We start from the raw sequence: 20,389 nt of genomic DNA on the forward strand, positions 1-20,389 counted from the left end.
GAAACTGAATGATTTACACATTATAAAATACAAAAATACAGAAGATGTCATAGCCCATGAATCAGAAAGGCAGATTTTAAACCACTCTTGAAATTGAATCGAGTTTCAAGTGTATGTTACGGGCCTACATACACACATCATCATTCGAGTGATTATTTTTTAAACTAGCTAACAAATAGATCGTGTGTTTGTAATAATGCTCGTGTGATTTAGTTTTTAACTGGACAAAAATAATGTTTTGTAGAACAACGAAGGAGAGGAGTCAATATGTGCATTTATTTTATTTATACTTCAATTATTTTATACCTAATTAATATTCCGAAATATTTTTAATTTATGTTTACTCTAAAATCTCTATTCCTAAAAATATTGTAGTAATATTTTTATTTATTTACATATTTACAATGTAGTGCAACTGCACAGTTTATATACCGCATCCACTTTTATTTTAATAGAATCTTACAATTTCCACTATTTAAACTATTTACTACTGAACTGATTTCCTTTCTATCACTAGCTATAAGATATTTTAGTATTTCATTTATCTGTAAATAATATTATTTATTTTGCTTCTTTAAATGCTTCATTGCACTTACATTATAACATTATTACTCCATCCAATATTGGTTTACGTGTATAAAATAACGATAAAATTTATCATAAAGATACGATCATTATCATCTGGTACAGTCGCAGTCAAGTGTTTTAATATTTTTTGAACCAAAAAATTTTTTTTGGATTTTTTAATTTGCAATTTTGAACACTTTTGGAATTAAATATTTTGGTCGGCCAGTTCAAATATTTGACGGCGGCGGTACACTGCAGGTTACTAATAGACTTGTATATCTGAAGTGTGTCGTTTCTCCTTTTTCACGCCGCTTGATATACGCGTCACGGTTTGGGACACTGGTAAAATCGTCAACATTCTACTACACTGCGGCACTGCGTTTGTACACTGGACAACTTTCGGTCGTTCGATGTTTTTATTATTTTGGTATTTACCAAAATAACTATCAAACGATTGAATATCTCACGCGTTGATCTGACTTTGGCACTCTATTCCTCTATAAATCTATCCTTTACCTCATCCCCTTTATTGTGAATTGTGACGTTTCGGTGTTTTTTGTGTGTTTTTTTTCTGTTTTTTAATATTGTATTTGTTCAAATACTTTTCTTTGTGACTGTATTGTTCGTATGTTAATGTTCCATTTTCTGTATTTCTTTTCATTACCTGATAAATTATTTGTACCATTTCCCATCTGTGATATTCCTTTTGTGTACATAAAAATCCTTGTCTCTATCTAAATATTCTCAAAATGCTACAATTTGCTTCGTTTCCTCCTTTACGTCACATCCGCTTGACATTTCGATTCTCGTCTTCCATTTCTCGCTACGGCATCATTCATATCCTCGCCGCTCATGCCGCCCTGGTACTCTCTGCGTGCGCTACCATCGCTTTCCCACGCCCTTTTTTACCGTTACCCATTCATTCCCTATTTTTTACCACTATGTTTGTGCCCCTACCTGTCCCTTTCACCCGTCTCGCTCCTTGTTCTCCGTCTCTCTCCAACGCAGCCGGGAGCCGGCCGCTGTTCCCCCAGTGGTCTCACCACGTGTACCCGCAGTTCCTGCCTGGTGGGCACCCCGCTCACCGCCATCCTCACACACACTGCAAACTCGACTGCAGCCAACATATAAACAACAACACGCTCTCGCACACACGCATTGCTAGTTACCACCGCGCTCACGCAGGTAACACCGACCGACCGCCGCCTCGTGCTGATCTCCTGGTAGTTGGGTAGCGCGAGCGCAAGTAATGTTCAGGCTAATCAACATGATAATTACTTAAAATTTTAATTAATATCACGTTGGTCGTGTAAAGGTGTGGCCAAGTATGTAACTAGATTTTGACTCACCATTTTCTGTTCCTTTTTCGGCGGTCGCCTTCAAATTTAACCTTTATGGCCGTCGGAATAAAGCCTATAAACACAATGACATAATCGTAATGCTTATAAGACAAAAAAATCTAGGTATGGTTATGAGAAAATATTACATAAACTTTATGTATCCGTCCATTTATTTGCTAGAAATAAAATAAGTATGATTTTCAATTTTTAAAGATGAACATTTAAATATTCGTAGCTATCTAACACTCAGGGAATCAGCATAATTCCGGCTTTATCCTGCTTACACACGTTTCAGTATCCACTGAATCAACACTACTAAAACCTGTGTAATAAGCAGTGGTCAAAGTATTCGCAACTTATTCATAAAATCATAGAAATTATCGCACACGGAATAAATCCACAGTTTTTATCAAGCTTCAGTATTTGCAACACGCTTTTATTGTATTCCTTGTGTGTTTAATCATAAAGATGCGAATACTTTATATTGTTGTATGTGGTCGATGTTGTTCAACCCTGTTTTGTCTTGAAATATAATTATTGTTATATTAAATTAAGGATAGAGTATATTTATAATAATAATAGTAAATAAAAAGATGAAACAGTGGTACCATTCCGCACCGCTAAGGCACCGCTTCGATTTTGTTTAGTTTTTCTATGAGTTGCGTCATCTCTAGCGTGTGATATCATTTGATCCATGCATGAAAAGTTTAATTGATTGAAATTGGATGATCGTGGTTTTGTAGATTAAGTTGATACCTTTTGAACATTTTAACTGTGCTTACTAATCAATAATAGTACCTACAGATTTGAAATAATCATATTAAATATAATAAAAAGCACATTGAAAATGTTCAAGATCAGCTAAATATAGTAAAACTAGACTTGCCCTAGAATAGTATTGAAATTGAAAACTTGAATCCTACCCGCTTTGTTAAGGCAAGCTTCGTCAATGTTGTAAAACCGCCTAAGTATTTTTTTTGCAAAAAAACTAACATGTTTTTATTTTCGCATTTTCCAATCAGAACATAATGGGGATGACGTGGAATACGCCATGATAGTCGTCGATGAGAACAATTCCACGATAAATGATTTGGACTCGCCCTCAATGAAGGTACGTGTTAATTTTTTTATATGTAATAGGTTTGCATTAGGGATGAAAAGGCATGTATACTGATGTTGTTTTTTTTACTAAAATATCCCCTATTTTTGTTTCATTCAGAAACATTTTTTATTGATTTAAATAAATGATGTAGGTTGAATTCTTATTAGATAGATTCTTAATAGATATTTAGTTTAAAATCTCTTACGTTCAAGTTATACGTAAATATGACAGTAATATGCCACATTCTAGGCAATTTGTCATTCTACGTGTACTTTCTTAGTTATTCATTAATTTATTTAATTACGAAACTTTACAAGTCGCATTATTTCCAAGGCATGTTTTTCTTGTTTTTCCAAATTTAGCTGAAGTAACTTCTTCTTAAAATTCAAATTAAACTAGATCATTCATAGCGTAGAGTCATGAACCATAATTTAGTCTTCAGATAGACCTCTAGCCGATTTAGTAGATTGAGAGCATGTCATCAAACCCCTGCCCCAAATACAAAATTGAATCATCCCATCAATTTTGTGTTCGGCAATTATTTTGCTATGATTTTTCCGTGTATTTTTTTATCGATGTGCGTCCCAAATGTCATGTGAACGCTTCTTACGATTGGTTCTGTTTGCTGTTGCAATAAAATTATGAAGGAGTCGAGTGGGAAGGAAGAGGCTGTTGCCAAAATTGAGACGACGACTGACGAACTGAAGCCGAGCGCTGAAAAGCCGAAAGAGATCGAGATAGCGGTGACGCCGGCTTCTGAAAAGGAGGAGCCCCTATACAAGTCGAGCCTGCGCCTCAAGCAGACGAAAGCCAAGGTTAGTGGGCGCGCGGGGCTTCGGTCTGTCTATCTATTAGCGCCTCCTTTCGACCTGTACGGTTTCTTTACAGTTTGACAGTGTTTCATTTTAGAAGTTGGACGTGAGATCTCTGTAAGCTCTGCTTCATATAATAGAATGAAGCTTACCATATCTAGATTCAATATCAAACATAGATTGATGGTTTTAATTTTTTAAATAATATTTAGACCAATCACATCGAGTTATTTTTATTAATACTATGACCTGTCTAACTTGACATGTAATATTATCAAGATTAGTTTGATTAACTTTGACTGAAACATAGAACCAATTGTGCTAAACTGGTAATTTTTATTTCCACTGTTAACTATGTATTTATTTAAATTATCTTAAAAATCTATTGATTTAAAGACAATTATGATAATTTTGTCTATTGTTGTGTAATAAATTGAGAGATCTCACCCCAACGAACCTAACCTGGTTTAGTAGTAACTATTTCCCGCAATATCTTGTTGTAAACGTTTGGATTTCCTTGTACTAAACATGAATGTTGTTCCTCTTGTAAGCCCACCGCGAGGTCGAAAACATTGTCTGGGATTACGGTGTCTGTGGTCAATTTGGTTTGTAAACAAGTAATTATTGACACTTGACTTTTTGTGATAACATTCTAACCGGTTTTTGGAAATAAATTAGGCACTTAACATTTTAGAACAAAAAAACATTTTTTGAGACTTACTGGCATTTACGTCTTGGCCGTCGTTTGTAAAATACCATAGCCTAACTTATTTCCAAAGACCAAGAAACACTGTCCACATGGAGTTAATACACAAGCTTGTCACGATTACAACAGTTTTAATGGTTGACATACAACATGCTACGGCTATGCTCACTGGTTGACCTTAGGTAAGTAAAAGTAAAGCACGGAGCACGACACATCACTAACGCTACACTATGTATACTAATATAATTAATACGACAGTTATTCTGTTTGCTAGGTTTTCATGCCCAAAAAGCAAAAAAAAATGTTGAATTAAAAATATCATATGAAATAATATGAATATTATATGAAAGAAGTAAGTTAAAAGTTTGTTTTGGATTTCACAAGTCGGACAAAGATATGTAAATTCATTTCAGTACTTTTGACAAATTTTTCTTCAGGGTGATACATGCCCCCTCACATGTATTTACCTGCATCTGTTTAACTTAAACATTAATGAAAATTTTTTTAGGAAATGTCGCGGGCATCAGCTAACACTGCAAATAGAACTGTATTATAAACTTGTAAAGAGCTAGAATACAATAACCTTTACTATGATTTCACAAAAATCAAACTCATACCATAAACTCCTAGTTAAGTAGGTACCTCCCAAAGGACAAAGGTAAGGATATCGTGGACGATAAAGATTTAATTAACTATGCATGCCGTGTGACTTCGCTTGCTTCTTCCACCCCACCTTTGTTTGCATGTACCTCTTAGATCCACTTCTATTTTCATCACTTTACTTTTACTATGAGGTAAGGCATAAATATAAAGACATTACACACGACCTACCCTTTGTCTCCCCGGATTAGATACATTTTAATGTCTTAACTTGTTTATAAAACTAGTGTACCTACCTATTTATGTTAGTTCAAAATTGGTAAATAGGTATTTTAAATATAATACTAGTAAATTATACGTCTTTTAATTGAAAAATAAAAAAAATAACTCAAAAAATTGCTAGGCAAAAAATTAAAAAAATGGTTTTGCACGTTTTACGTACCTACCCGCATCCAGTAAATTTTCTAAACATTCTTTTTCGCAGAACCTCATAATAACTATATTTCGTAAAGACTAAATCCGGTTTCACAATTAAACACAATCAAATAAACGCCAAACCTTTATTACACACAACCTGTGTTCCCACAGAGCGTGGACTCGATAGAAGACGCGGGTTCCTTCCACCTCAACTCGACGGAGACCACGAATAACGATCCTGAGACTTCCAGTGAGATTGCCATGGACGACAATAAACATCCGGTCAGTATTTATTTACTAGGATAAATTTTAGAAATTAATCTACACTAATATTATAAAGAGGAAAACTTTGCTTGTTTGGTTTTAATGAATATGCTCAAAAACTACTGGACCGTTTTTAAAAATTCTTTCACTATTCGAAAGCTACATTATCCACGAGTACCATAGGCTATAATTATATTTTGGAATAAAATAGGGTTCCGTAAAATATTTGGGTTTTTCGGAGTCCACTAATTAATTTTGTCTTGAGATGAGAGCGAGGATGGAGTAAAGTAATGTGAATTAATGTAGAACCAGTAGCACTTTTTGATCGAATCTAAAATAGAATCCGTTCACGGAGCGATGTAACAAATAAACACCGGGGCTATGGCCTTTCGACATTACAACTGTCACGTTTTGCACAGATTTTCACACCAAGTATACCATGTTGACGTTTTTAAATTAACTGTACTAAGTATAGTTTTTTTCGTTCGTTCCTTCGTTTGACCGAAGGACCCAGATATGGTCTTTGATCTTTGCAATCTTGCCTAGAAGATTAGATTTATTCACTTATGGCTGTAAGAACGTTACAGGCTGTTTGAATTCCGAATAACTCACGAGATAAACATATCTCGATCGGCTTCCTATTTCCGTAGCCTCGAAGGGTCTCCTAAAAAAATAGAAAGAAAGAAAGAATTGAAATCAAATTATATCTAACTTTGATCTCGTAACTTTCCAGGTCAGCAACGACGAATCGTGGACGGACGTGAACCTGAATGAAGAGGGCGAGAGAGGGCCGGCCACCATCACCGGCAGGACGCGAGACCACGAGGGAAATATACACGAAGGTATGCAGTTTTATATGTTTTCAACCGACTTCAAAAAAGGAGGAGGTTCTCAATTCGACCCGTATGTTTTTTTTTTCTATGTTTGTTACGCGATAACTCCGCCAATTATTAACCGATTTGAACAAATCTTTTTTCTGCGTATAGGTAATACCTCAAGGGTGGTCCCATTTAAATTTAATAATAGAAAAAACAATCCCCAAGGGTGGAAAATTGGGGATGAACTTTTTTATACGCAATATCTCCGCCGATTATAAATCAATTTGAACGATTATTTTTTTGTTGAATAGGTATTATCAAAAGGGTGGTTGGTGGTTTCATGCGAATTTGAAGAAAATATTTCACCCCCAAGGGTGGAAAATTGGGGATGAACTTTTTTATACGCAATATTTTCAATTTTTAGTTTTTTTTTGTGTTCACGCATTTGAAGTCGGTTTTATTTTTTTTTAAAGTTAATATCTTAGCCCATAAAGGGGCGTAAATAGTTTCAGTTATTTTACTTTTGGACAAGACAAGCTGCAAGTCAATCTGAAAACCCATTCCATCACATACCATTAAAGGTAACTTGAAACCGGCAGACAGTGGTGACTGAATTTGTTGCGGCGCTTCTTCTCAGCACTTGACAAATGTTTGTCTCGAAGCGCTGGTAGGGCAAAAAAAGAATGAGACATGTATAGGCTCCTTACGAGCATTTGACGATTTGTAAGTACTAATTTAATTAGTCTATACAAATAAAGATTTTTTTTGATTTTGAAAGAGTTTAAAGTTCACAGCAGACTTTTCAACTCGGAAAGGGATCAACACCGTATCGTCTTTCGCGAGCTGTCATCGCCTTTCGCGCGTTGGCAACCGCGAGGCGAGGCGTTTACGTTACGGTACGAATAAGTGTGCGTTCCAGTATGGAGTTTCGTACAAATAATACAGACCACCTCGAGTTGATACGGTTACGATCCCTTAGTTTTGATACGACGACAAGCTTTAGAGAGACACGTCATCGGCGTCTCTTGTTTTTACAAAATAATTTAATAAATTCTTCTTACAAATTCAGTCTTACAAACTAGATACTACAAAATTATCAATTTCAGATATAGACAAACAAATCCACATGAGGAACTCTGAGTCGCACCACCACCTGCAACAGAGGCATCAGAATAGGAACCTACAAGCTGCACAGAGGCATCTACACCCTGTAAGTTATTTGTTCTTTTATCCCTTTATTAAAAAATAAGGGCAGATATGTACCATCCTAGACTGCATCTTACTTAACACCAGTTACGATTGCGGTCAAATACCTAGGGCTGAGTGTGAGTTTTCATCAAACGCGCCCTACTAGTAAGCGTGTCAAAAAATGACATTTAATGTATGACAGATTGTACAGCGCCATTTAGCGGGAAACGTTCAAAAGCTAAAATTTTCATACATTTTTTACAGCCCACCTGCCTTGTTTTGCATAAAAAAAAACGTCTGTGTAAGGACGATAATGTGGACTGGTGCTGGGAAAAAGCAGCGGAAAATACTTGACATTGTCATCAGTCTATAGCAGTCAATTACTGGACTGGACTGGACCTAGACCTCCCCCAATAAAATCTATTTTACATTGATTTGACTTGTCGCAAACAGTTCTGCCAGCGACTTTTCATAAGTCGTCATTTCATCTAACTAGAGGGCGTATTACGCTTCCCAAATCCTGATTCGTACTCAAGAAGTCCCTAAGTTTGTCGCGGCACTTCTCAGTAATTGCCAAATGTTTGTCTCGAAGCACTGGTAGGGAAAAAAAACATGTTTTTTTTCTTAAGAGCAAAATTTTGATGATTTGCAAGTACTGGTTTAATTAGTCCATAAAAAATATTTTGATTTTGAAAATTTATCTTCAAAACTTCCAGGACAACGAGACTCTAGCCGGTTTAAGCGCGATGAACGCTTCCATGACCGCCGACGGCGCATCCCGCGAGGCGTCTCTCACGCACAAGTTGGAAACAGCGCTGGGCCCCGTGTGTCCTCTGCTGAGAGAGATCATGCTGGACTTCGCCCCCTTCCTGTCCAAGACCTTAGTTGGAAGCCATGGACAGGAACTGTTGATGGAGGGTAAAGGTATACGGTTTTAAGCATGGTAGATGCTTCTGCTTAGACTATTTTATGGTAGTGGCAACACTGCAAAGTTCACTGAAGACATCTTACTGGGAGATGGTCTCTAAGGCACTAAGAGTAGATATAATCTACGGGTATCCTGATGGGAGGTAAACATAAGATGGTTTTAAATATAGTAGACGCTTTGGGCGCTTGGTGCTGGATTCGTTTATTGTAAAGCCTGGTCCGTGAGCACGTAGAATTTTGTCCAATGACCCCAAGCTACCCATCCTTATCGCTCGCGCGTAATTATGTTGCTATCGCGCTCGCACACTCACTGCGGGCGCGCGTCGCACAGTTGCGACAGCAATATAATTCCGCGCGAGCGATAAGGATGGGTAGCTTGGGGTCATTGGACGGGATTCTACGTGCTCACGGACCAGGCTTTAGACTATTTTATTGTAGTGGCAACACTGCAAAGTTCACTGAAGACATCTTGCTGGGAGATGGTCTATATGGCACTAAGAGTAGATAAAATCTACGGGTATCCTGATGGGTGGTAAAGATACACGGTTTTAGATATGGTAGATGCTTTGGGCTCTTGGTGCTGGATTCGTTTATGGCGACACTGTAATCTAGAGACTGTTGCGCAGAATTCTTTTATTATTGCTATAATAATATTCTGAGCATAATATCAATTTTGTTTGTATGTAAATACTTTTATAGTTATAGGTAAGTACGCTTTTAGGGATTGTAGAGGGCTTTTGGTGTATAGGGCGGAATTCAAATCATCTCTCTAATAATAGAGACGCTCTTTGACTCCTTGTGATCTCTGTTGAGAGAGATTATTCAAGGTATTTACGAGCCACTGCTAGTAGAGTTATAGTTACATGCTTGGTAGATGTTTTGACTTGGTGTAAAGCCTGGTCCGTCCTCCAATGACTGTCGCGCTCGCACACTCACTGCGGGCGCGCGTCGCACAGTCGCGACAGCAATATAATTACACGCGAGCGATAAGGATGGGTAGCTTGGGGTCATTGGACAAAATTCTACGTGCTCACGGACCAGGCTTTAGTAGTTTTTAGGGTGAAAAATAGGCTTCTAACAAACCCTAACAACTCTTCTTACAACAGCTACTAACTAACCAAACTTGTTCTACCAAAACTTCAAGTACCAATCTCGCTCCCCAGGCCTGCAGACCTTCAAGTCCAGTACCTCCGTGGTAGAACTGGTGATGCTGCTGTGCTCCCAGGAGTGGCAGAACTCTCTCCAGAAGCACGCGGGGCTGGCCTTCATCGAGCTCATCAACGAGGGGCGGCTGCTGTCGCACGCTATGCGCGACCACATCGTCAGGGTGGCCAATGAGGCCGAGTTTATATTGAACAGGATGAGAGCTGATGATGTGTTGAAACATGCCGATTTTGAGGTTAGTTTTCTGATGGTAGAATGTTTATTGGAATAGACTATTTTTGGCTAAGTTACTATTTGTGAGGAAATAAGGAATACAGGGTGTTTGGCGGAGGGTTACTCACTTAGGGTCAAATGGGCGAACTTGTATTCATAAAATGACCTTACCTATACACCCACGAAGTTTGTCTAACCTTCCGCCAAACACCATGTATAACAAAACTGATGCAGAGGGCGCTACATGTCGTTAAAAACTACCATTATCTATCAAGCCGTGTTTATTCGTGTCAAGTAATCTGTGGAAAAGTTTTAAATCAAAGTAATAAATGCATCACAAATGTTGTATTGCATTTAAAATCTCTATATTTTTACATTTCGACAGATTTTTTCATAAATATTGTCAGTATCTATTGTGCTTTTTGTTCACGTGGTATGACAAGACCACTATAAAATTTAGGCCAAGTTAGGACACTACCTATTTTATGAACAGCAACAGTCTAGTATCATCATCTTCATTATTTGAGCACAATAAACAGTGAACTAATTTTACAGTTTACAGTTTGTTTGGTAAAAGTTTTTGTATACAACGCCATCTCTTGAGCACAAACAGTGAACTTATTTTACACCTTGTTTGGTTTAACTTTTTCCATATAGCGCCATCTCTTGAGCACAAACAGTGAACTTATTTTACACCTTGTTTGGTTGAACTTTTTCCATGTAGCGCCATCTCTTGAGCACATTCAGTACCAATTTTCTTTCACCTGCAGTGCTTATGCGCAACCACGAGTGCCGAGCGAGCGGAGGAGGAGCGAACGTGTGAACGACTAATCGCTGCTGCGCGACGTCGAGATACTGCCGCCGCTGCAAGACTGTTGGACAAGCTGCGACATGCCGCCACACACCCTGGGTAAATATATTTCTTCAGAGTTAATAGATGACCACTATTGGTCAAGTCACGGAACGTCGTGGGTCGTCGAAAGGTATTATTTATTGCTAGATAATGATATGTGAACGTGTGAACGACTAATCGCCGCCGCGACACCGCCACCGCTGCCAGACTGTTGGACAAGCTGCGACATGCGGCCACACACCCTGGGTAAGAAGACTTTCTTTCAATCGAAAGATTTCTTTTGCTGGACAAAGACGAGTGCTTTATCGCCGCCGCTGCAAGACTGTTGGACAAGCTGCGACATGCGGCCACACACCCTGGGTAAGAAGACTTTCTTTCAATCGAAAGATTTCTTTTGCTGGACAAAGACGAGTGCTTTATCGCCGCCGCTGCAAGACTGTTGGACAAGCTGCGACATGCGGCCACACACCCTGGGTAAGAAGACTTTCTTTCAATCGAAAGATTTCTTTTGCTGGACAAAGACGAGTGCTTTATCGCCGCCGCTGCAAGACTGTTGGACAAGCTGCGACATGCGGCCACACACCCTGGGTAAGAAGACTTTCTTTCAATCGAAAGATTTCTTTTGCTGGACAAAGACGAGTGCTTTATCGCCGCCGCTGCAAGACTGTTGGACAAGCTGCGACATGCGGCCACACACCCTGGGTAAGAAGACTTTCTTTCAATCGAAAGATTTCTTTTGCTGGACAAAGACGAGTGCTTTATCGCCGCCGCTGCAAGACTGTTGGACAAGCTGCGACATGCGGCCACACACCCTGGGTAAGAAGACTTTCTTTCAATCGAAAGATTTCTTTTGCTGGACAAAGACGAGTGCTTTATCGCCGCCGCTGCAAGACTGTTGGACAAGCTGCGACATGCGGCCACACACCCTGGGTAAGAAGACTTTCTTTCAATCGAAAGATTTCTTTTGCTGGACAAAGACGAGTGCTTTATCGCCGCCGCTGCAAGACTGTTGGACAAGCTGCGACATGCGGCCACACACCCTGGGTAAGAAGACTTTCTTTCAATCGAAAGATTTCTTTTGCTGGACAAAGACGAGTGCTTTATCGCCGCCGCTGCAAGACTGTTGGACAAGCTGCGACATGCGGCCACACACCCTGGGTATGTGGACGTCATCATCCTAGCCGGATATTTCCACTTTTGGACAAAGACGAGCGCCTCATAGCTAGTTGTTGCGCGTCGGTGTGACACCACCGCCGCCGCTAGACTATTGGACAAGCTGCGACATGTATTAAAGTTATTTATTACCTGCAAACAGACCTTTACTAAATTATTTTACACATCTTAGTATCATTTTTACCTCTACTTCTATGGCTTCACTGGCTGGATTTTATAAAAGCCAGAACCTAGAGGAGCTGTAGTGGTGGAAAAGAAAGGTATTAGTCTCTCTACATCTTGGGTCAGTGGACGTTATAATTCCAGCCATACGTCCATTCAATGTAATTTATAATTCACCCATTTAATTCGTGTACCTATAAGTTTGCACGCTTAAATTGTTATAGAGCCAAATAAAGAGAGACCAGTGCACTATCCCTGCCTCTTGTTCTCAGTTGCCAAGATCTACAGATTAACCGCCAATAATGTTGAAATGTATGAGCTGTATTGTGTATGTGACTTTGTTGGTGTACCTAATAAATAAATAAATAATAAAAATCCAACCAGTGAAGGTCCTGTTGGTGTTTGGTCTTGGGGGAAAGATACGTTACTTTGGGTCCTGCAAAGAAGTGAATCCCAATTATTAATATTATAAATGCGAAAGTAACTCTGTCTGTCTGTCTGTCTGTTACGCTTTCCCGCTTAAACCTCGCAACCGATTTTGATGAAATTTGGCATAGAGATAGTTTGGTCCCGGGAAAGAACATAGGATAGTTTTTATCCCGGTTTTTGAAACAGGGACGCGCGCGATAAAGTTTTTCTGTGACAGACAAAATTCCACGCGGGCGAAGCCGCGGGCGGAAAGCTAGTCAGTAGATAAAGTCATAGAGGGACAGATGTATTGATTGTGTTCTATTCTTTCAGCAACACGAGCCAGTTCTGGAAGCTGGACTCGTGGGAGGACGACGCGCGCCGCCGCCGCCGCCTCGTGCCCGACGCGCGCGCGCGCCGCCACGCCGCCGCGCCCGCCGCGCCGCCGCCGCCGCCGCACCACGACGCCATACTACAGGTATATTCCTAATCTAAAGCAGGGTACTCATCTAGACGTTTACCATGTAATGTATCAGATACTGTATCAAGTGAGTACATAGGCACGAGCCCGCTGCGAGCTGCTCGCGCGTGGTTCGCAGGGAGATCGCAGCGACCCGCCGACTGGCGNTCATTTTTACCTCTACTTCTATGGCTTCACTGGCTGGATTTTATAAAAGCCAGAACCTAGAGGAGCTGTAGTGGTGGAAAAGAAAGGTATTAGTCTCTCTACATCTTGGGTCAGTGGACGTTATAATTCCAGCCATACGTCCATTCAATGTAATTTATAATTCACCCATTTAATTCGTGTACCTATAAGTTTGCACGCTTAAATTGTTATAGAGCCAAATAAAGAGAGACCAGTGCACTATCCCTGCCTCTTGTTCTCAGTTGCCAAGATCTACAGATTAACCGCCAATAATGTTGAAATGTATGAGCTGTATTGTGTATGTGACTTTGTTGGTGTACCTAATAAATAAATAAATAATAAAAATCCAACCAGTGAAGGTCCTGTTGGTGTTTGGTCTTGGGGGAAAGATACGTTACTTTGGGTCCTGCAAAGAAGTGAATCCCAATTATTAATATTATAAATGCGAAAGTAACTCTGTCTGTCTGTCTGTCTGTTACGCTTTCCCGCTTAAACCTCGCAACCGATTTTGATGAAATTTGGCATAGAGATAGTTTGGTCCCGGGAAAGAACATAGGATAGTTTTTATCCCGGTTTTTGAAACAGGGACGCGCGCGATAAAGTTTTTCTGTGACAGACAAAATTCCACGCGGGCGAAGCCGCGGGCGGAAAGCTAGTCAGTAGATAAAGTCATAGAGGGACAGATGTATTGATTGTGTTCTATTCTTTCAGCAACACGAGCCAGTTCTGGAAGCTGGACTCGTGGGAGGACGACGCGCGCCGCCGCCGCCGCCTCGTGCCCGACGCGCGCGCGCGCCGCCACGCCGCCGCGCCCGCCGCGCCGCCGCCGCCGCCGCACCACGACGCCATACTACAGGTATATTCCTAATCTAAAGCAGGGTACTCATCTAGACGTTTACCATGTAATGTATCAGATACTGTATCAAGTGAGTACATAGGCACGAGCCCGCTGCGAGCTGCTCGCGCGTGGTTCGCAGGGAGATCGCAGCGACCCGCCGACTGGCGGTATCACTGCGAGCACAAAGGCGGCTCGCAGTAGGATCCAAGAGCAATCACATGTACAATATTATGTTCTTGTCAACCCTTACCCATGTCACATGCAATAAATAATTTGAATTTGAATTTGAATTTGGAGCTCGCAGCCAGATACGCGATGACCGTGGACGAGCCGTACTCACTTGAAGGTTGGCCACGTTACATGCTACGTTACGTGCTACATAGCAGGTATAATAATAAAATAAAAACAGGAATACCCTGCCTAAGACTACATTTGGTCTAAAGCCCGGTTTCCACCAAGACGAAGTGTAGCGGAGACGAGAGGAGATCTGTAAGCTGTGCGCAGCTGTCAGCGTCAGTCTATTGCTGTCTATGAAACTCCGCACAGCCCCCCTAGACAAAACGCACTTTTTGATCGAATCGAAAATCGAATCCGTCAAAACTCTATACAAAAAAGGGGCTTTTCGACCACTTTTCGACTGGTTTGCGATTATAATTTGCACTTTGTCTAGACCCACAGCTCTGCTTCGAGCCCCGCCGCCGCTGTCAAATTCTATAGAAAAATGAGTCCACCCGACCCGACACATGTCCTTCGATCTGATTATCACTTTGTCGATCATCTCCTTCGGTCTGATTATCATTTTGTCGGGTGAGGCGATAACCAAGAGGTTCCTCGTTGTGTAATATTCGTTTCAGATTCAATTTTGAAATCGCTTTACACATGGAGCAAAGTGACAATGTATAAATAAAAAACCCGAGCTGCTTTGCTCCGCATTTTTTCTGACAATTTGACTATTTTATATTCTTTAAAGATTAACATATAGATGTCCCACGCTGAACTGTCCCACCAAACTCAATGACAGAGGGGCGCTACCATCGTTCAACTATATGGTTTCCAACATGGTAAAAATCGGAACTAGCGATCCGGTATTGACGGTGGCGCCCCACTGTCAATGTCATGCATAGGACAGTTCAGTATTTTGGAACTATATTGTTATATTTTTTTACTCGTTTGTTTATTAGTTAGATGGCACTGATGACTGACCTGTTTGTATTTTTTCGCCAGGCCACAGAAGAGTTACACGCTCGAATCTGCGCGGGCGGTGGAGGAGCGCGCGGTGCACAGCTGGCCACGCCGGCCGCCGCAGAACTCATTGACGACGCCGAACTACTGTTAGACGACAGAGACATTGACGCGGACCTTACTGGTAAGAAATAATTCATTCATAATAATTCATAATACTTCATTGCTTCATTTGATGAGAAGGTCTTAAGCTAATACATACGTATACATCCTCAAATGAACCCTGACAGGGTATTACATTATTCACGACATTACTCAAGCTTATTTAGTCAACTGACAATGCCAGCTGCCGTAGAGCTCATTCAACGATGCTGAAGTACTGTTAGATGGCAGAGACATTGATGCGGACCTTACTGGTAAGCAATACAACTTACATTCACAACATTACTCAAGCTTATTTTGTTAACTGACCATGCCGGCTGTAGTAGAACTCATTGACGACGCCGAACTACTGTTAGACGACAGAGACATTGACGCGGACCTTACTGGTAAGCAATACAACTCTTATTCACGACATCTTCTTCTTTTTTTCGTGTCGACAACAAACCTACACAGTGTCAGCCCAAAACTCCGCCACAAGAGTGGCGTTGTCAGTAGCACTCATTAAATCCTCCTGAGTGCAGTTGCTTGGGCACGCAGGGCACGAAATCAAGTGCTTCATCGACTGGGGAACAAAACTGCACCTGCACTCCAATGTTTAAGCCATCCAAGAATCCCCACCTGACCAGATTGTCCTTACTACGGCCAACCTGCTATACTCAAGCTTATTCGCAGAGACATTGACGCGGACCTTACTGGTAAGAAATAAAACTCTTATTCACGACATTACTCAAGCTTATTCAGTTAGCTGGCCATGCCGGCTATCGTAGAAGTGATTGACGACGCCGAACTACTGTTAGACGACAGAGACATTAATGCGGACCTAACTGGTAAGCAATACAACTCTTATTCACGACATCTTCTTCTTTTTTTCGTGTCGACAACAAACCTACACCAGCCCAAAACTCCGTCACAAGAGTGGCGTTGTCAGCAGCACTCATGAAATCCTCCTGAGTGCAGTTGCTTGGGCACTCAGGGCACGAAATCAGGTGCTTCATCGACTGGGGAACAAAACCGCACCTGCACTCCATGTTTAAGCCATCCAAGAATCCCCACCTGACCAGATTGTCCTTACTACGGCCAACCTGCATTACTCAAGCTTATTCAGTTAGCTGGCCATGCCGGCTGTAGTAAAACTCACTGACGACGCCGATACTGTTAGACGACAGAGACATTGATGCGGACCTCACTGGTAAGCAATACAACTCTTATTCACGACATCTTCTTCTTTTTTCGTGTCGACAACAAACCTACATCAGCCCGAAACTCCGCCACAAGAGTGGCGTTGTCAGCAGCACTAATCAAATCCTCCTGAGTGCAGTTGTTTTGGCACTCAGGGCACGACATCAGGGGCTTCATCGACTGGGGAACAAAACCGCACCTGCACTCCATGTTTAAGCCATCCAAGAATCCCCACCTGACCAGATTGTCCTTACTACGGCCAACCTGCATTACTCAAGCTTATTCAGTTAACTGATCATGCCGGCTGTAGTAAAACTCATTGAAGACGCCGAACTGCTGTTAGACGACAGAGTCATTGTTGCCGACCTTACCGGTAAGCAATACAACTTACATTCACGATATTACTCAATCTTATTTAGTTAACTGACCATGCCAGCTGCCGCAGAGCTCGTTCAACGATGCTGAAGTACTGTTAGATGACAGAGACATTGATGCAGACCTAACTGGTAAGCAATACAACTCTTATTCACGACATCTTCTTCTTTTTTTCGTGTCGACAACAAACCTACACCAGCCCAAAACTCCGTCACAAGAGTGGCGTTGTCAGCAGCACTCATGAAATCCTCCTGAGTGCAGTTGCTTGGGCACTCAGGGCATGACATCAGGTGCTTCATCGACTGGGGAACAAAACCGCACCTGCACTCCATGTTTAAGCCATCCAAGAATCCCCACCTGACCAGATTGTCCTTACTACGGCCAACCTGCATTACTCAAGCTTATTCAGTTAACTGATCATGCCGGCTGTAGTAAAACTCACTGACGACGCCGAACTACTGTTAGACGACAGAGACATTGACGCGGACCTTACTGGTAAGAAATAAAACTCTTATTCACGACATCTCTTTCTTTTTTTCGTGTCGACAATAAACCTACATCAGCCCAAAACTCCGCCACAAGAGTGGCGTTGTCAGCAGCACTCATCAAATGCAGTTGCTTGGGCACTCAGGGCACGACATCAGATGTTTCATCGACTGGGGAACAAAACCGCACCTGCACTCCATGTTTAAGCCATCCAAGAATCCCCACCTGACCAGATTGTCCTTACTACGGCCGACCTGCTTTACTCAAGCTTATTCAGTTAACTGATCATGCCGGCTGTAGTAAAACTCATTGAAGACGCCGAACTGCTGTTAGACGACAGAGACATTGATGTGGACCTTACTGGTAAGAAATACAACTTTTACTTACGAAACTACTCAATGTTCTTCAGTTAGCTAACCATGCCGGCTGTAGTAAAACTCACTGACGACGCCGAACTACTGTTAGACGACAGAGACATTGACGCGGACCTTACTGGTAAGCAATACAACTTACATTCACGACATCTTCTTCTTTTTTCGTGTCGACAACAAACCTACACCAGCCCGAAACTCCGCCACAAGAGTGGCGTTGTCAGCAGCACTCATCAAATCCTCCTGAGTGCAGTTGTTTTGGCACTCAGGGCACGACATCAGGTGCTTCATCGACTGGGGAACAAAACCGCACCTGCACTCCATGTTTAAGCCATCCAAGAATCCCCACCTGACCAGATTGTCCTTACTACGGCCAACCTGCATTACTCAAGCTTATTCAGTTAGTTGGCCACGCCGGCCGCCGCAGAACTCATTGACGACGCCAAACTACTGTTAGACGACAGAGACATTGACGCGGACCTTACTGGTAAGCAATACAACTTACATTCACATTAATATCGTCTTCTTATTTAATTAACTGACCATGCCAGCTGCCGCAGAGCTCATTCAACGATGCTGAAGTACTGTTAGATGATAGAGATATTGATGCGGACCTTACCGGTAAGAAATACAACTCTTTTTCATGACATTACTCAAGCTTATTTTGTTAACTGACCATGCCGGCTGTATTAGAACTCATTCAATGTTGCTGAAGTACTGTTAGATGACAGATACATTGATGCGGACCTTACATGTGAGAGAGAGACACGACACGACACGACACCTGCTCAATAGCTGGGTCCACATCGAATGGTCTACCATAATATGCTCGGATTGCACAAGGCATTATTTGCTCATGATCTAATATGGAGCGCAGCAGTATTGATACCCGGCTGATCAAAATAATCCATATTATATCATTATAACCAAGTACAGTTCACAGCAGGACATAAGCTGTGGAGCAACAGTGTGTTTAACTTGAAGAAGAAACTCCTACATAAATCTCGCATGCAATATTTCTAACTTAAGAAACATTGCATTGTAAAAAAAATCAGGCGTTGAACTACGGTTCTTACATTTTGGTACCTCTTTGTAGTGGACTGCTATAGTAATAATAGTGATGATTTGTTCTTTCCCTGTTTATAGCTTCGTGTCAAATTTGTATTTCTTCCATGTATCTGTGTTTTGTAAAGAGGACATTTATACTGCACTACACCCTATCGAAACTGTAACGTCGTAAATGACTAGCAGTTATAATGTACTAGCGGCCGTTCGCGACTTCGTACGCGTGGATCCCGTTTTTCCCCCGGAGTTTCGTATAATCCGTTCTTACTGAGCATCTACGTTCTAAAAGGAACCCCCATGCAAAATTGGAGACTTCTAGCACTTGTAGTTTCTGAGATTTCGTGATGAGTGAGTCAGTAAATCAGTGACCTCTCGCTTTTATAGATATAGATGTACCATATTTATCCTACCCACCTTCCCCCAGGTCCAGTGAACATCAGTACGAAGGCGCGGCTGGTGGCCCCAGGGCTGGTGGCGCCGGGCACGGTGTCGCTGACCTCCACGGAGCTTTACTTCGAGGTCGACGACGACGACCCCGAGTACAAGAAGATTGACCCTGAGGTACGTGCCTTTAGAGTTTAATCACAGAATAACAATAAGTACTACGTACAGAAGTTTTACTTCGCGAAGGTATTTAAAAAAATGTATGCTCAATGTCATTAACAATATGGTGTAATTTAGCTTGACTCAAGAGTCAAGCACCATTTTGTTGACAAACGTCAGTGATCGGCACTGCGCCTAAGCTATAGGGCTGACTTCGGTAAAATGATGTGACGTGAGGTGCCAAACTGCGGAAAATGGCGGAGGAAATACATGATTTAGCATGAATTATCATGAATAATATTAACTACTTATTTACCTCTCAGTGTCTTGAGGCAACTTAAAAAAGTACATTCTGTGTTTTTATTATTATTTAGGCAGTTAAATACTGCACAGTATTTAGTACACCATTTTCTTTATTTTCTTCAATGTTCGCTCGTATGTGAGGCCTTGTCGAATAGAATCCTGTAGGTGGGCCATCGTGCGTGTTTTGTTTTCGATGTAAACTCGCGGAGATGAACAGGCCTGGTATAATTGAGAAGTTTCGTGATGTTGAAAACATTAGATTTCACTGAATGGGATTATAATATAGACCAAAACTAAAAAGGTGAAGTTATTTTTGAAATCCATCAAGAAGTGGCTGAGAAATTAATTATTTAAATTACCTCCATATTTTCGCGTGGAACTTAAACATAGGCGGTGCCGTGACGTCTGGCCATCTGTTCAAGTTTCCATCACAATTCTTACCACCCCTAACGCACTGTCGAGAATGACACTAGAATGTCAAAATCTTCTTTTTCTTTTTAAATATGGTCAGGTCTTGGATATGTC

The 20,389-nt window shown here is 41.2% G+C and overlaps 1 protein-coding gene across 1 annotated transcript in view; it reads left to right on the forward strand.

The window, feature by feature from the left end:
* LOC114364449 (A kinase anchor protein rugose) overlaps positions 1-19,600 on the forward strand; it is a 56,124-nt gene extending 36,524 nt beyond the window's left edge. Inside the window, exons 20-32 of the mRNA XM_028320619.1 lie at positions 2,930-3,018; positions 3,657-3,824; positions 5,716-5,826; positions 6,542-6,650; positions 7,733-7,836; positions 8,531-8,738; positions 9,905-10,140; positions 10,889-11,028; positions 13,048-13,142; positions 13,555-13,642; positions 14,072-14,216; positions 15,423-15,564; positions 19,443-19,600. Coding sequence (XP_028176420.1) covers positions 2,930-3,018; positions 3,657-3,824; positions 5,716-5,826; positions 6,542-6,650; positions 7,733-7,836; positions 8,531-8,738; positions 9,905-10,140; positions 10,889-11,028; positions 13,048-13,142; positions 13,555-13,642; positions 14,072-14,216; positions 15,423-15,564; positions 19,443-19,600 — 1,793 coding nt within the window. The remainder of the gene's footprint in view (positions 1-2,929; positions 3,019-3,656; positions 3,825-5,715; positions 5,827-6,541; positions 6,651-7,732; positions 7,837-8,530; positions 8,739-9,904; positions 10,141-10,888; positions 11,029-13,047; positions 13,143-13,554; positions 13,643-14,071; positions 14,217-15,422; positions 15,565-19,442) is intronic.
* The last annotated feature ends 789 nt before the right edge of the window (positions 19,601-20,389 follow it).

Source organism: Ostrinia furnacalis, unplaced genomic scaffold, assembly GCF_004193835.3.
Source record: "Ostrinia furnacalis isolate ACB-3 unplaced genomic scaffold, ASM419383v2 OfSCF7420, whole genome shotgun sequence".
Lineage (NCBI taxonomy): Eukaryota > Metazoa > Arthropoda > Insecta > Lepidoptera > Crambidae > Ostrinia > Ostrinia furnacalis.